At 44.0% G+C, this 16,822-nt stretch overlaps 1 protein-coding gene across 2 annotated transcripts in view; it reads left to right on the forward strand.

Annotated features, from left to right (window-relative positions):
* The window catches only part of shq1 (SHQ1, H/ACA ribonucleoprotein assembly factor), a 57,721-nt gene extending 41,249 nt beyond the window's left edge, over positions 1–16,472 (forward strand). For both annotated transcript variants that reach the window (XM_050038844.1, XM_050038846.1), the window contains exons 11-12: positions 1,003–1,123; positions 15,100–16,472. In XM_050038844.1, the coding sequence (XP_049894801.1) occupies positions 1,003–1,123; positions 15,100–15,745 (767 nt within the window). In that variant the 3' untranslated portion in view covers positions 15,746–16,472. The remainder of the gene's footprint in view (positions 1–1,002; positions 1,124–15,099) is intronic.
* The last annotated feature ends 350 nt before the right edge of the window (positions 16,473–16,822 follow it).

Consider the following 16,822-nt stretch of genomic DNA (forward strand, 5'->3'; position numbering starts at 1 on the left):
AAAAAACACACAAATAGATCTTCTTTGGCAGCAGACATTTGCATTATCTCGCAAACGGTTCTGTTTGAGCACAAGCCTAGTAGTATCGCATTTGTCTGGTTGGGGCATTTCCAGCATTTTGCAATGGCTGATTCAAACAGCAGGCTTCGACACAGTAGCTGTGTCCAATCCATATATCATACTACATACCAATTCTACGCAGGTTTTGAGAAGTAGCAAAATTAAATATATATAGTTCAAACGCTTAAGCTGTGAGTCAGAGTGGGTGGCAAATCCATACTACAGAACTGTCATGATAAGATTGCCGCCGTGTTATACGCTCTTGTTTGCTAGACTCCCTCAGGGCTCGAAAGCTTTGACAAGTTGATACTCTTCATTTAAGACCAGACAAGGTTTTTAGAGAATGATTTTCTCGAGCACTCGACAAAAATAGAGACATTTTAAAGCTGTGTAATTAAGTGACCTATATTGGACTTAATGCCATCGGGGAAAAAAACACTGCAGTTCATTACCTTTCTGAGTAAAATTATTGATTTCTGTTTTAAATAAGGCCTCCAGGTTTGTCAGATGAAAAAGATTCAGATTAGGACTGTAATGATCCTGAATGGGCAGACTTGAATAGCTGTCAAATGGAAAATCATCAAAAACATCCAATGCTATTTTTGACAGATCAAGGCAAAAACATTTTTTGACGGAAAGAGTAAGCAGAGCCGCCACTAAATTGACAGATTGACTGCCAAAAATAGAGTTGTCGTCTTTGGCTCTTTTGTCTCAGACGAACCACCAGGAACTCTTCTTAAAACCGTATGGATCAAATTACTCTGCAGCTCGCTAGGATTTTCCTCTGATCCTGTACCTTGGCTTTTATGTATGGAACAATGACTGCAAGCCTTTAGATGCATGCTGTGTCTGCCAGCAGCTGGAGTGCATTGTCATCCTTAATACCGAGCGCGAATAACACTGTTTTTCCATTTGCCTGCCACGGTGTGTTCCTGTGCCCAGGGAAAGCCTGTGTCCTCAAATGCCTGCTGGATATTCACAAAGTGTTCCGAGAGAACGACCCGGCCTACATACTGAACGATCTGTACATCACAGACTACTGCATCTGGATCCAGAGGGTCAAGTAAGTTCAGCAACACACACAAACAAATCCATGCACACACACCTGAGAGACCTTCATCTTCAGAGAATTACCTTCAGAGCCGAGGAGAGTGCAACTCAGCCCCCATGATGCATCAGTGCTTTAGAGGAGAGGATTAGACGAGTCATTGGTCACAGCAGGGCCAATTGAATGACCGAGGCAGCGAGAGATGCAATCTCCCTTGTCTCCATTATCATGTGTCAAAAGTACCATCAGTGAGTCTTAAAAGAGCCAGCTGCACTCAGCAGATTCACTCTCTATGAAACTTTTAAGAGCGCACATGTGTGTGCCGGGGCTTCTCACATCTTCCGCTGGTGTAACCTTCCACTCAGCGATCGCGAGCCAGACACGCAAAATCTGCACTTTTTCTCAAAATGATACAGGTTTGATGGCTCTCTCCTCCTCAGAGCACATATTTTACAATTACTTACACATTTCAAATGTGAGCCTGCAAGCACATTACTCAGTAATGAGCTCTGTTTTACTCTTGGCCAGGGTTCAGCCAAGTGGTGTGCTCGCCTGGAAAAAGCCCAGTTGAAAAATGTGTGCCTGATGTTGTAGGCTCGGCGCCCAGATGCAGACACGATAAAAGGTCTGCAGGGATTTAGTGCCCCCCCCTCCTCCCCTTCTCCTCCTCCTCTTCACATTCTCATTTCTACATTTTTGGAATCTTAATGGGTGGGAAAGATGTCTCTCTGCAAAGACACACTTGTACTTTTAAAGGCTCTCTATCTCTCGAGCTTCTGGAGCTCTGTCAGCTCGCTGAAAAACTCAATCAGTCTCTTCTTAGCTGAGGGGCAGCGGAGCACCGCCTCCCCTCCCTGCTCCTCCTCTCTGTTCCTCCGCTGTACATTGGAACTAAATGTCAGCTTGACCTAACATGCTGACTCCTACTACGCCCTGCATCGATCATTAAATGGATTAGCCCGTGCTCTCGTAGTGGCAACCTGTGATTGAATTGTTACATTTCCCTTCTCTGTTTTGTTTTTTTCCTGTCAATAAAGTAAGTGAAGTTTTTTTATCCACTTCTATAAGCTGTCATGTTGTGAAAAAGACATGTGGATTAGTAAAACCACTTCTGTCTCCAACCACTTCAAAGACTAACCAGGCATGTATGTATTGCTGTTTGTTGTTTCAGTAGAGATCTTCTGGCTCAGTTGAAATTCCATACAATTTTCACTCGTGGTTCCTGAAACTATTTTCCCGTGTTTGGAGTATGATAATAAAAGGAGCCTGCAGTCAAAATGCAAAGCAGCACAGGAGAGCTAGGCCTGTGGTTTCCACAGACCAAACCTCCGCTATCATACATGCGGTTTGTTGTGGCAGCCCTTTGTGTTGTCTGACAGGTTTGATGACAGATCGTGTAGGCATTGCTTTCTTCAGTGCGAGATATTCCCCCAGCGCGGGATAAGTCATCCTCCGCTAAGTGAGTCGCCTCTGGGAGCCGAGTGGTAAGATGAGATGTAATCTATACCCCCGGTGCAATGCCCGTATCTTGTCACCCCGCGCAGCCGACGAGGCAGACGCGATCAGCTGCGCATGATGGACATGGCGATTAATGGATGTTTGTTGGCTGGGGGGGTTGATTTATTTAATCTCCGCTCTGTCCCACATGCATTTCTACTCCTAAAGTTGCTCTGACTGCCGAGACATCGGTCTCAAATTTACAGCCTCGTAAAGACTTCACTCTGATTTAAGCCTCAGGGCAGGCGCTCCCCTTTACTCTGACACAGAGTCGGAGCAGAACCTTGCACATTGAAATAAAGAGTGCAACCTCAAAGCAAATTGCTCTTCACTTTGTCTCAGTGATTTGGAACTTTCTTTTTTATTTTTTTTTCTCACCGCGGTGGTCACTGTTTACAGAATTTAACACGCATTTCTTTTGTTAGTAACACTTTGAACTCACACCCATCTAATCCCAATTATTGTCAGCAGCAAGTATCCTTCCAAATTAAGCAGCAGTCTCCAGTTCATTAGTTTCAGGGTATGCTTTTGGAAGTCCTCGGATGCCAAAGCCCCTGCAGAGCTGCTGGACTGCAAAGAAAAAGCAAGTCGCCTCACTTTCTCTCCCTCTTTGTCATCTGTGCCTTTATCAAAAAGCTTGGAGAGACGCCAACGCAGATTCACGGCAGCCAGCGCAGACAAAGCTCATAAGCCTGGTGTTGTGTTACACTACCTCAGTCAAATCAGAGAGGCTACTTCCATTTTCAGCGCCGGTTCACTTGAAACCCTCCACCCACCCTCATTAATTGGGTCAATTAGATTCTAGCAGGAAAAAAAACATGGCAAGTGATGTGCTTCAGGGTTTGTCTGAGAGGAGGGAAGTGAGGTAGATTCATGTTTCATATGAAGTCATTATTGTCTGCTGGTCCTTACAGGAATACTTCACCCACAAAATGACCATTTGTAAATCAGTTAGTCATGCTGTGTTACCTTGAATTTGCGTAGAACACTTTATTTGTCTTGCATGCCTCCATGGAAATGGCAAACATATTGATTTATTGGTTGATTGGGGACCATGCTAACAACAGCAAAACTGTATCAAAACTATATCTATTTACAAACTCTCACACAACTCATGCATGTATAATCCAAATCTCATTCACCCATTCACATGCTTAGTACTTCCCAAACACATGCAGACTTGAATTATACTGCACAAGTGGTGTGAGAGTTTATAAACTGATGTTTTAATAGATTTGCTGTTGTTAAACATGGACCCCTGTCAGTTAATAAATTAATATGTTAGCCATTTTCCCTGGAGGCATGCGTTTTCTTCACAAATTCAAGGTAACTTGGCATCACTAATTGATTTACACATGGGCAATTTGTGGGTGAATTATTCCCTTGAAAAGTCTTAAAATGTTTTAAATTCATTTTATGCCTCTGCATCAGTGATAGCCGTGGCCAGAGGCATTATGTTTTTAGGTTGTCTGTCCGTCCAAACGTCTGTCCTTCCATCTATTGTGTTGTTGTGAACCCAGTCTTTCTTGGACACCTTGAGGGAATTCCTCTTAATTTGGCACACACCTCCACTTGAATAATGATGAACTGATTAGATTTTAGTGTTTATAGGTCCAAGGTCAAGGTCACTGTGACCATGTCTGTCTCATTCTTGTGGATGTGATATCTTAAGCCTAGTTCACATTACATGATTTTCACCGCGATTTTGACGTCGCAGAGGATTTTGAGAGCCACCTTGGGTCGGAGGTGAGTCAGCAGATAGTCTACCACGACAAGTCCTCATGTGAACAAGCCCACGAGCAGCTCGCCCCTTGTCTGTGACTGGGACTGGATATCTGGCATGGTAGAAAAGTGGAGAAGTGTGACACGACTGACAAAGAGCATCAGCCAATGAGAGGTGGGATACATCCCACGTCAGCACGCAGGAGGACCGAAGAAATGTGAGGAGGACAAGCTGCAGGGTTGCCACTTGCCAGGTCCGCTTATTAGCCGCGACTTTGGGCTTGTTTCTAAAGTGGAGTTGCTTATTTGGGCTTGCTCTCTAAGCGTCACCTTTCTTCATATATATATATCCATCTGATAAGTTATTTAAACGCATGATAGTCGCTTCTTTTGGGCTCGTTTCCATAGCCCTGGTTGCTTGTTACTCTCCCAAGATCTGGCAACACTGACAAGCCGGCAAGCAACAACAACAATGGCGGCGTCCACAGGATCACGGGGAGCGTGTTGTGTCTGGACCCAAGCCCTGGAGGCAGATCTGATTCAACACTGGGAAGAATATGTATGCCTTTACGATGTTTCGTCTCCAAGTTTGGTGAAGTCACCGCATTATCTGGGGCTCTGTTGGCGAGGGCTAGGTGGAGAAATCTTGTGGTGTGCACACGCAGGTCGTAACACAGTTAGCGAGACTCCTGCTGACAGAAACACATTGCCAGGTGAAAAATCAGGGTGAAAATCGTGTAATGTGAACTAGGCTTAAAGCCCCTACAAGGAACTTTCATTTTGAGTTGATTTTGGCGACCCTGTGGACAAAAGCGGTAGTGTTTTGCCAGAATGAAGCCTACATTTCCCATGAGCTCTAGCGCGTATTGTCGTAAAGACACTTACCTGGCTCGCGCATGTGTTTGTTTTGGGGATGAATGAAACAACAAGACGGGAAAACTTTGCCCCCGATAGCTCACCTCTGCCGCGCCCCAGCTCCACCTCTCCGGCGTAAGCGCCACCGCCGCCGGGGTAAACGCAGCGGTCGGCTGGTAAGGCTGAAGGCCTGTTTGGCGAGCACTTCCACGGCTTCTTGGACTGAGTATGGAGCGGTGCCTCGCCTCTTTATTTCTCGGCACTCGCTGGACCCTGTCGACGCCTGGCTGGTACCTGTCGTCGGCCCGGATGAGGTGTTCCAGCCCCGCGGCCCCTGCTCTCCTCGACCCCGCTGGCGCGGGGTGAATCTGCGCAACCTGCGGCCTCTGTGTGTGGCTCCCCGGACAGCTAACGCCGTGGACCCGCCGGCTCCTGCCAGGATTGGGCTGGTAAATACTAGATCGCTAGCGAACAAAACGTTTATCCTGAAGGATTTCCTGACTTCCCGAGAATTGGATTTTCTCTGTGTGACTGAGACGTGGCTGTCTGTTGGTGAGTCCAGTGCTTTCACAGAATTTTTACCCGATGATTGCTGCTATTTTAACTCCCCATGGACGTCGGGTCGAGGAGGAGGAATAGCGACTATTTATAAGAGTCACTATAAATGTAAGCAGCTAGATAAGATGACGTGTGCCGTCTGAGTGCCGTAAATCGTTTCTTCCTGGAAGCGACCTGGGGCGGACTCGGAGACCGTTTCCTAAAGGTATGGATATACACTATATAGAAATAGCTTATCTTCACACCGATGGTCTCATTTGCTGTTGTAGGTCACGCACAGACATCAGCAGAAGCGAGAGACTTTTGCATATCCAGTTAAAAGTTCCTTGTAGCGGCTTTACAGAACACCTCGAGGGATTTTTTTCTAACTTGGCACAAATGTTTACTTTAACTCACCAATGAACTGATTAGATTTTGGTGGTCAAAGGTCAAAGTCATTTTGACCATGTGTCAGGCTCATTCTTGTGAACATTTTTCAACATTCTTGTGAAATTCCTCACATTTGGCACAAACAGCCGCTTGGACTCAAGAATGAACTGTTTGGAATTTGGTGGTCTGAAGTCAAAGGTCAATGTCATTGTGACCTCACCATTTCATTTGTCCTTCTTGTTCTTTTAGCCAAAACATGTCAAGCTCTTCCACATGAAAGTCCAAATTAAACCTACCACTAAACCTAAAACTGTCTTTTTACTTTTAACTTGCACTTGCCTTGGCAAAATGTGGATTAACCTTATGCACTGTAATAACCATATTCCTGCATGAAACCAACCTCTGCACGGGACCACATGTATACAGCTTATCTTTACACTTAACCTGCGGTGCTTGAATAAGATTAAAATTATCTGTTCAAAAATCTGTCTTAAGTTAAAAGTCATCTTTAAAAGGTCTTAAAAAGCATTCCATTTTAGTGTCTGATACCTGTAGATGCCCTGTGGAAAGAGAAAAACAGATTCTGTGTATGTTTTCTTCCTTTTTGGTTTTTTTTGTTTTGTTTTGGGGGTTTTTTCCCCCGTGTGAATCTGTGACTTGTCTGTATGATGTGGGAATTTGACAGTCACACATTGCTCCAGAGACTGGAAAATTGGCAAGAAATGGTTTAGGGACGGGGTGTTGGTAGCGTAGTGGATAGTGCCGGCGCCCCATGTACAGAGGCATTGCCTCGCTGCAGCGGCCGTGGGTTCGAATCCGGCTCGCAGCCCTTTGCTGCATGTCAGTCCCCACTCTCTCTCTGTCTCCCCATTTCACCCTCTGTCCTGTCAATAAAGGCAAAAAGCCAATAAAAATAATCTTTAAAAAAAAGAAAAAAAAGAAATGATTTAGGGATAAACTGAGCCTCGCGCCATAACAGCTGCATGGACAGATTCAAATAGTTGTGAATGGAAGGTGTGAAATGAGCGGTCCCTAAAACAGTGGGTGTTGTTTTCATTGAAGAAAGAGAGTACAACTAAGACAAGAACGTGTGCAGCGTTGCATGAAATCACCAAAAGAAAACTGCCAAAAATGAAGTCGTAAACATTCTTTTTCCTGAGACCATCCTTTTATTTCTGGAGGATGAACTAGCCCTCAGGATTTTCACACACTTTCCTCCCTTGTCTCATTCGTCCTCAGTATTGTAGGTATGACAATGGCCCACGGGGAGAGTCGGCAGCTCTGACAGCAGCTCCCCCGCAGGGAATAGCATCTGGAGCTCCAACAACGGGGGAACGTCTCAGGGCAACGGGGTCAAGCACGGGGTCAGCATGTCAGCCAAGACCTGCGGTTAACGCCTTGGAAATGCACTTGTGCGTGGTGATGTGGTGTTAACACCCATCCCCCCCGTCGAGCTCGGGTGGTCAATTCACCTCAGTACACCTCTTTGTGATTGTAAAGCTCAAAGCACTTATTACCCAGATTTCCCCTCTGCTACTTAGCGTAATAGGTGTTTTCATTTCACTTGTGCCCTGGGGCTTTTCCCGGAGAATTAAAATTAGGTGTTGCAGCCAACTTCTGTGGTGAGATGCTCCTCATGTAGACGAAAATGGGGAATTGTTCTGCTGGCGTGTGTGTGTGTCTGTGTGTGTGTGTGTGTGTGTGTGTGTGTGTGTCCCTCCCTCAACCACACAGCTGATGTGACAACCAGATGTTTGCTGGGAAGCACCAGGCAGCGCCACACGACTGTCAAACGCCCGTCCTGAAGGCTTTGAAACAGATAATGGAGCTGCTCTATCAGATGTTAGCCTCAGCACTGAAGGAGATACTAGAGGCCCCCGCTGGGGAGAACAAAGATGCAAACGTCTCCCAGCTAACAGGGATAAGTAGTACAGATTTCCTCCCAGCATGAGGCCACTCCAGCTTTTTGTCTTGAGTACACAGGCTCATCTTAAACACATACTTACACACTGTGTTTGCATAATTTCCTCTATCCATGCTTGGAGTGCCCACTCCAGTTATTTCAATTGATTGTTGTAAAGGGATTTCTTGTGTCTTTGCAGCCTTGAAGCCCTGCACATCTAAACAGATGCTGATTAAACAACTGCTCCTAACATCATCATTTCTGTCACTTCTAGAGATATTAACAAAATATTAAACGCTGAATATAAAGGAGACACCAATGAGTGGAGGCTGAAAAAGCAGATAGTAATGAGCTGAACATAGTTTCTAGTAAAGATCCCACAATCCCAACAGCAGAGTGTAACAAAAGTGTTGCCAAGCTGCAATGTTAAAAACAGCACTGTAAAATCCAAGCCTGGGGGCTTTTTAGAGCACAAACCAAACTAAAGTCTGCAACAGTGAAGATACAGATGATAAAATTTTCAACTCGACTTTTAAACTTAAATGGCAATGTGGGAAATAGAATAGAACTGGTCAGGTTAGGCTTTTTAAAGAATTCTCCTACATTCCTTCTTGTGCTCCAACACACCAAAGCCTTAAAAGAAAATACATTTCAAGATAAACAAAGTTTATTTTTGTAGATTTGTTCATTCTGTCTGATGGTTAGATGGTTATTTTACTCACTAAGATAATAGTTAAGATCCTTAAACAAGGGTGAACATAGATCGGACATTATTACAATTCATTTTGAGGGGAACGTTAATGTCCCTACAAAATTTCCCAGCAATCCATTCCACAGCTGCTTTGTCAGTTCTCATACAACAGTTCATATAATATTCTACGAAAACGTGCACACAAATGTTTATGTGTTATCTAACGAATTAGCAACCCATGAACAATGTTACATACTTAATGTAAAGTTGTGTAGATTGGGTTTAGGAGAAGAAACGTGGTGACAACGCGTTGGTCACGTGACTGCAGCATTCCCAAATACGTGGGTTATATGCAACTTACTGGCCTATGACAGCACTGGATATATAGAATTTTGGTGCATTACTTTTCATAGGTATATGCGAACAGTGCATGAGAACAGCCTCACAACTGCTGTTCTTACATTAAGCCAAAATTGAACAAGGAAGTCTACAAATGCTGATGCCCATTTACAGACACGTTAGCTCTTAATTTGAAAACTACCTACATTTTCTGATATCAATAGGCAATGCAAATCTGTGGGATTTCTATACAACCTTTAAGATCTGTCGTGAAATCGCCCTCAAATCCCAGCAGTAGTGTTTCTGAGTTAATGATTATCATAACTGATGGGAATGGTGTCCAAAGCAGCGATAAAATTGATCCAGGTTGTAAAGAAAAAAGAAATTCCTTTAAAATGTCACACCTTACAGTAGAGGTCTTCGTGGGTCAACCTGGACCATTAGAATTGAGATCCGACCTGGGACCCATGCAGGTCGGGTACATATTTTAATATGGCCGAACAGGCCTGGGTCAGGTTCCATTCTGTTGCTGTGGGTACCGGGTCTGTTTATCATTATGTGTAATACCTAAGTGGTTCTGAACAGACCTGTGATCAGCGCTGATCACGAAAGTAAGGCGAAAACAAACTTTGAGCAGCAAGGTGGAGACAGAGCGGTGGAAAGATGGATACCTTCTTCACTGAGGTGAAAAAGAAGCTAAAAGAAAATGAATATAAAGAGATCACACCGAGCTGCGCCTCTTCTGTCTGGGCCTCTTTCATACAAATGGTTGACAAAGACAACAAGGAAGTAAGCACTGTTAAATGTATTACATGTGTGGTGGACAGTTATATTTTGTGTTTAACAGGGTATCATTGGAGGATACAGTAAACTCAGGTACTTTACTGATCCCCAACCAAGGAAATTAAGGCATTAGCAGCTCACATCACAATAACAAGTGACAAACTAAAACAAAAAGACAAGACGTGAAACATTAATCTTTGTTCTATCGGACATGATAAATGTTTTTAGCAGTAAAACAGCATTTTTTGTAGCATTATTAGTAACCAGGTTTGTCAGGTCCATAAATTGAACCAGAGCATTCTCGTTGGACATGCACCGGGTCAGGTCTATGTATTTTAAAAAATGATCATGTCCAATCAGAACTCTGAATGAATTTCCAGGGTTGATTAGGGTTTGTGTCCATCATTTTGGACCCGTGGAGACTTCTACCTGACAGTCAGCAGACATTTATGATGAATCAGTGTTTGTTCAGTACAATAAGTCTTTCATAGGCAGCTATAAGTCTGCACTGGAACTTTGGCATGTTGAATAAATACATCTGTGTTTCTCATTTCTGGAATCGAAGTGGCATCCAATGCCTCAGACCCTTCCAGTATTCAGTCACAGTGACGGATCACATCTCCCAGTGTCGGCTTTTATCCCCCTCAGCTAGTGAGTGATGCATTTTGCGAGTTACACTGAGGAAATCTGGTGCTCATATTACACAGATTTATACATCTGAGGACAAGCTTTATCTGTCTGAGATGTTTTCAAGAGCACAGACGTGCTGAACGAGTCGCTCTTTCAATGAACACGAGCCCGATGAAAGAAATGTCAGATTGTAATTTAGCTCAGCTCTTACCCACACACACACACACACACACACACACACACATCCCATTCTCATCTAAAGACTTTGGCAGATGGAGGCGTCTTTGTCTCGTCAGAAGTTTTCCAACCTTGAAAAAGCCACCCCTCCTCCGTTTAATGAAGGCAAGCCACAACAGCGGTGTAGTAATGACTGGATTGTGTACAACATTATCCCTCCCCCTCCTGGACACAGCTATTGTATTCACCGCAGGCCGAGCTTCTCCAACCACAGAGCAAGGGAGGAGAGAGAAAACAAGCGCGCCTCCCCAATGCTAACTCAATAATGACTTCCCACGGGGGGAAAGAGAATACAGGGCAGTCTTTGAAGTGGCTGTGCTGCAGGAGGCTCTTCTGCCCCAGCCTCACTACAGGAAGCTCTCACGTGGGTTATATAGAGCCTGGGACCTAAACAGGCTCCATACAGCCTGCGCACCCTCATCATCATTAGCCGAGGTCACATTAATGTCTCGATGTCCTGTAGCCACTGTGGAAAAAGGCTATTTGTCACTGTGTTAAAAGTTGTGGGGATCTTAGCTCAAGTTTTGTCTGTTTTTAGTGGCTTTCACACATGGAGACCACAAAATAGCTGGACTCAGTTATCCAAAGAATGCAGTGGTTTTTGTTATTCACATCTTCAGACAACTTGTGTGTTGACATCATTGTGTATGAGAGTAAGCATTGCCTGTGTGAGACTACATGTCTCCGGTACTCATCTTTAATTTGTAATGCACAGATTGATTTGGAAAGTCTGCCAGCATGGTGCATTTATGGGCTACTGTGTATATTGGAAAATCAGCTTTCACTACACGGACGATTAGCTGATTAATTTCATGGTTGAGGAATGGCAGTGTTGGTCGGTCAGTCCACCACTTTGGTTTAGACTGAAATGTGTCAACAGCTATTGGATGCATTGCCATGAAATTTGGTTAATATCTGCGTGATGTCCAACGAATGTGTCATAAAGACTTTGTTAATCCCCAGCACCATGAGGTTCACATTTGAGGTTTTGAGGGAAATATCTTGATAGCTATTGGATGGATTGCCATGAAATTTGGTGCAGACATTCATGCTGCCCTCGGGGATAAATTTTAATAACTTTGGACACTCCTTAACTTTTGATCTAACACCATCATCAGGTTAAAATTTAATTTTGTTTGGTTTATGACCAAATACCTGTAAAAGTATTAACATTCCCATCACTTAACATTTAGTTTGTTGAAACAATGCATTGCCTCATCAATGGGGGCATGTTGCTTTAAGTACTAGTTAATATGAAATACAATCCAACATGTCTAGTCTGAGAGCCTTGAATTTGAAGACTTTTCAGACACAAAAAGGATTTCACAACACTCAAGAGTTGAGGTCTCCGTGTCTCCTTTTGTATCATTCTGTGTCCTCTATCTAAATTTTGAGGGTTTTGTGAGTCCATGAACGCATCACAGGCAGAGCGCTCCATGAGTTCTCTTTTTTTCCTCAGCAGCAGTGAGTTTGTGACTCACCAGGTGAATAGTTGATCTGTGGATCCATTCAGAGCTGATGAAATCACATCAGTGGATTAGAGGAGCAGCTGCTGCGAGTGAATGCAAACTTGTACAGCCAGCACGATGGACGGTTAGGTTTCACTTTTCAGTGCACCTGACATTCTGCCTCTCCATCATGTGGTGCTATAAGTCACCAAATGGTTTATATATTCCGGTGGCACTCCTAATAAACTGTCCAGCTCCAAAAATAGAAAATCTATTTGTGGTGGCAGATGTTTTAATCGTGGCGGGCTGCCACAGATAAATGAATGTGAGGGAAACCCTGTGTCATCCAATGTAAATGCTGACACAAACAGTGACTACGTTTACATGCACAAACTATTCAATTTTTTGCCCTTAACTTAAAAAGACAGTGTTCCTGCTAAGCTGTTTACATGGCTAATATAAATAGATATTCTACTATTATACCGATTAACCTGCGGCCATGCATACTCTGATTAACATGCCCTTAGATGTCATTTGTCACGACTAAACATGGAAGAGTGAACTAACTGTTGCTTGTGTCAGGATTTTCTCAGTTTTCCACCAGTGACAAACTTGTTGGATTATGTAAACACAGCCTCCCTCTTTCATTCTTTCAACCTCTTTCTTGAAAAGGTTGGCGTTGCAATACTTGCACATATCCAAAAACCTACTGATATCAAAGTCCTTCATAATGTTAGAAAGTAGGTGTTTTTCTTCTTCTGACCAGAAATGTAGGCTTTTCCTTTGGCAATGCATCTGTACCTCACAGCCTTACAAACTGTTGCCTAGTCAGTTTGTGTTCAACACACAGAGCTGAAAGTAAACAGGCAAGAGGCTGTGTTTCACAAACTAGTTTATATGAGCAATGCAAACAATACGAGCTTCATGGCATAGAGGAGTGTGCTATGTCAGGCAAAATAATACTTGTCAGTAGGATCAATAGAATGCATTAGAGGATAAATATGGTAATGTAGAATATTACCATACTAATCCTTTAATGCAAGACGCAATCAAATTCCTCTTCACAATGTACATAGCATTTTTCATGTTTTATGAGTTTTATTTGATAGGATTTACAGATTTTGGAGCCTGAGAATATCGTGCATTTCAGCCGCACTCACAGCTTCAGGTCTGAAACCATGGAGGAAGATTTTTCACAAATCTTTTTTCTACATTCTGAGCTGGCAAGTTGCCCAAGCACCTTAGCAGGAAAAATCGACTTTGGCTACTGTTTTCAAATGCCGCCACGTTGTGACAGCGAAAACTGCCAAAACATTTTTGGATTAAGGCGCATGTGAGAAAGGGCATCTCCCTCCTTTCCCACATCCCCACTTTCTTCCTTTCTCAGCATACAGAGGCGTATGTGCACAACTATAAGATCTGTTTACACAGTCCCTCCTGAGGTCTTAAATGAATACACAGCCCCAACACGCTGCTTCCATAAACACTTTACTCGCCAGAATAGGGAGCTCATTAGGGCTGCACGGTAATGAGGAGCCATCCTGGTGCTCAGCAGTGGGTTAATTGGGCCAGAGAGGGCACCAGGAGCCGAGTGTGAAAATGTGAATGGCAGCGGAAGAGTAGTCCCTCCACACACATGCACACACACACACACACACACACAGCTCACACACTTTATCCCACTCTGAATGGACATAGTCTGAATCGCAGTGACCCGCAGAGGTCACCTTGTAATCACCATGGCAATAGGGGCGGCACACACGCCCTAGCCGCACTGGGGGACGAATAGCAACCACTTAAGTTTTTGGCAGCATGGCAGGCATTCCCAGCGTGAATAATGTGCAGGCGGGGGCCTCCCAACAATCTGATGGCTTTACACAAATGGGGCCTTGTAGGAGGACATTCATCAGCAATAAAACACCTTCTCTGTCTTCAATGAGTCTGTTGTGTCTTCTGTGGCGACACAACTATAGAACTGAAGCCAGGGGACAGGGACATTGTTTAATGTACTGCTTTATGAGAGCATTCTCTTAATCTTAATCTTCGGAGACATTCAGCTGTGGGGGCTGCAGCTCGGAGCCATTCTCTGTCCAGACTTTTATTGACTGTATTGCAGTCAGACTTTATGCATAACTGCAGTGTCGGGCCATTCAGGGTTACCCTGCTCCTGTTCTTCAGGATTTATTCTCAAACTGTGTTTGTTCTATTAGTTCCCTCTGCAGCCTGACTGTTGGGTAAAACATCCAGTTTAAAATTCACACGATAAGGATTTTCTCTCTCAGCTGTGTTGTGCTGGAAAAAAAAAAGAGTACGAATGAGTTCCTTAAAATATTAAAATCACATCTTGTGTGGTGTGAAAGGTTCCTCTGCTCGCCTCTGATTGTTACCAATCGCCGCTCCCTCTCCTTGTGCACTGTTTGCAGCCTCTAACTTGGCTTAGCCTCTTAGAATGCGGAGGTGAAAGTGTGAGTGTGTTTGCATGTGTGGACCGAGGAGGAGGTGGAGGAGGAGGAGGAGGGGTCTGCCTCTGTCTCTCTCTCTGTAATCCCTCTCACAGTCTCTTATCACCTCGCACAGGGAGAGCAGCAGTGGGGGGAGGAGAGGAGCCCGAGCCCAGTGTATCAGTGCAGCTCATCTTCCTACATTATTAAACATCCATATTTCCATATTTCATTGAGCCCCCCGCGCCTCTGCAAATCGCGGTCTACTTAGCATTCAGAATGGGATATGGTTAATGGGTATTAGATTTGTAGATGGTTATCCTGTGGCTATGTCTTTAGTACGCAGAGCCAGTCGATCAGTCAGTCGCTGTGCCTCTCTCTCTCTCTCGGGCACCACTGATGAAGTTGTAGTTTGATGTCTCTCTTTTTCCCGTCTTTGTGAAGTCATATGCCAGGTTTGTTGAGGAAAGGGATATTTTTTCTAACTTGTCCCCCTCTCCCAATCTTTATCTTCACAGGTCCAAAAAGATGTCAGCTTTGGCCGAGACGTTACAAAAAGCCTCCCTGCGGAAAAAAGACTTGAAGTTGGAACTCGAGGAGCTAGAGGAGGCAGCATCAATGGTGGCGGAGGAGGAAGAAGAGCAGGGAGCTTCCAAGCACGCTCCGATATCCCACAGTGACAGCAGCAGCGACTCCAGTGACAGCAGCAGCAGTGACTCGTCCGATGAGAGTGAGGCTGAAGGGCAAGGCTGCACTGAATCCAACGAGGGAGGAGGAGGAGGAGGAGGAGGAGGAGGGGAACTGTCTAAGGACAACCCTCTACAGCCCCAACCCACCTCGGCTGCCTCTCCCATCCCCCAGGAACCCACAAACACACTCCTCTCAGCAGTGAGGAAGGTGGACGCCCTCCCCGCAGCCTCAGAAGGCTCCAGGCAGCTGATCCAGGAGCTGGGGGAACGGGTGGCGGAGGAGCTGAGAATATCTGAAGGCTCCAGCTACAAAGCAGAGAGACAGTGTTCACAGGCGAACAGCGCTGCAGCGAAAACAGAAGCAACATCTGCGAGGAGCAGCAGTGGGACTTTATTAGAGCTAAGTCCTCGCAGAAACCCTCTGCTCATCGTCCAAACACAGGAGGATGATGAAGAGAGCGACTACATCTGCTGATACACATTGTTGTAGATCCTGAAAGCCACTTGATGATTTTTGAACTGTTAACTCTGTGTAAGTGAGCGCAGATGTATTTGGTTTAATGACTTCATTTCCATATGATTTTAAGTGCTTTAACCCTCTTCTAAAGGACCTTATTGAATTATATTCTCTTAATTTATGAACTTGCTAAGCCTCATTAAAATGATATGGTTGTTTAATGAGCAATTGTGTGCTTTTAGTTTTTCTCATTTCATTAGAGGATAGAAGAGGGAGCCCTCTTCTTCTGTCTTGCTTTATGTGTTATATGATTTTCCTGCTACATGCTTTACAAATATATGTATTCTGTCTGAGTATACTTTGATTTTTTATGAATTATTGCTGCTCCTTTTTTAATATGCAAAGTAATTCAACTAAATTTGAAAACTAGATTCCATACACTGACCTCTGCTACTAATACCCATGTATATGTCTAGCGTGCACAATATGGGTTCTTTTCAGCCTACTTCTCATGGCCAATATTGATAACTGATAAAAAGAAGTTCGTAACCTGTAGTTTACCTACACCTGAGGGTTAAGAAAGGCTATGATATACTGAGCAAAGGTGGGTGATGTTATTATTCCGTAGCTCTGACCTAACCACATCTAACTGACATTACTATTGTTTACACACCAAAAACCAAAAACAGTTTTTGACTCTTCAAATGTTCTTTTTTTTTATTATTAATTTGTAAAGTCAATTAAAAACTTCACAAATACACTTCGGCTTTTGTTTGTTTTGCCTAAGATTTCAAATTAAATGCTTTGACATAACTTGTCAAATCTGACATGCAGTGCTTAATTTGTAAAATTAGAAGTAGGGGAACACTTTGGGCCTCTGAGAGAGCAGTGTTCCCCCACTCCCAAAAGCGGCACCTGAGCCGCCTCACTGCGCAACTCCGAATGGAATGGTTGTGACATCTAGTGTTGTCACGGTACCAAAATTGGGACCCACGGTACGATACCAGTGAAAGTATCACGGTTCTGAGTAGTATCACGATACCACAGCAAAAATGAGGCAGATGTGCCTTTTGTCATTTATAAAAAGATAAATCA

Source organism: Epinephelus moara, chromosome 24 (genome assembly GCF_006386435.1).
Source record: "Epinephelus moara isolate mb chromosome 24, YSFRI_EMoa_1.0, whole genome shotgun sequence".
Lineage (NCBI taxonomy): Eukaryota > Metazoa > Chordata > Actinopteri > Perciformes > Serranidae > Epinephelus > Epinephelus moara.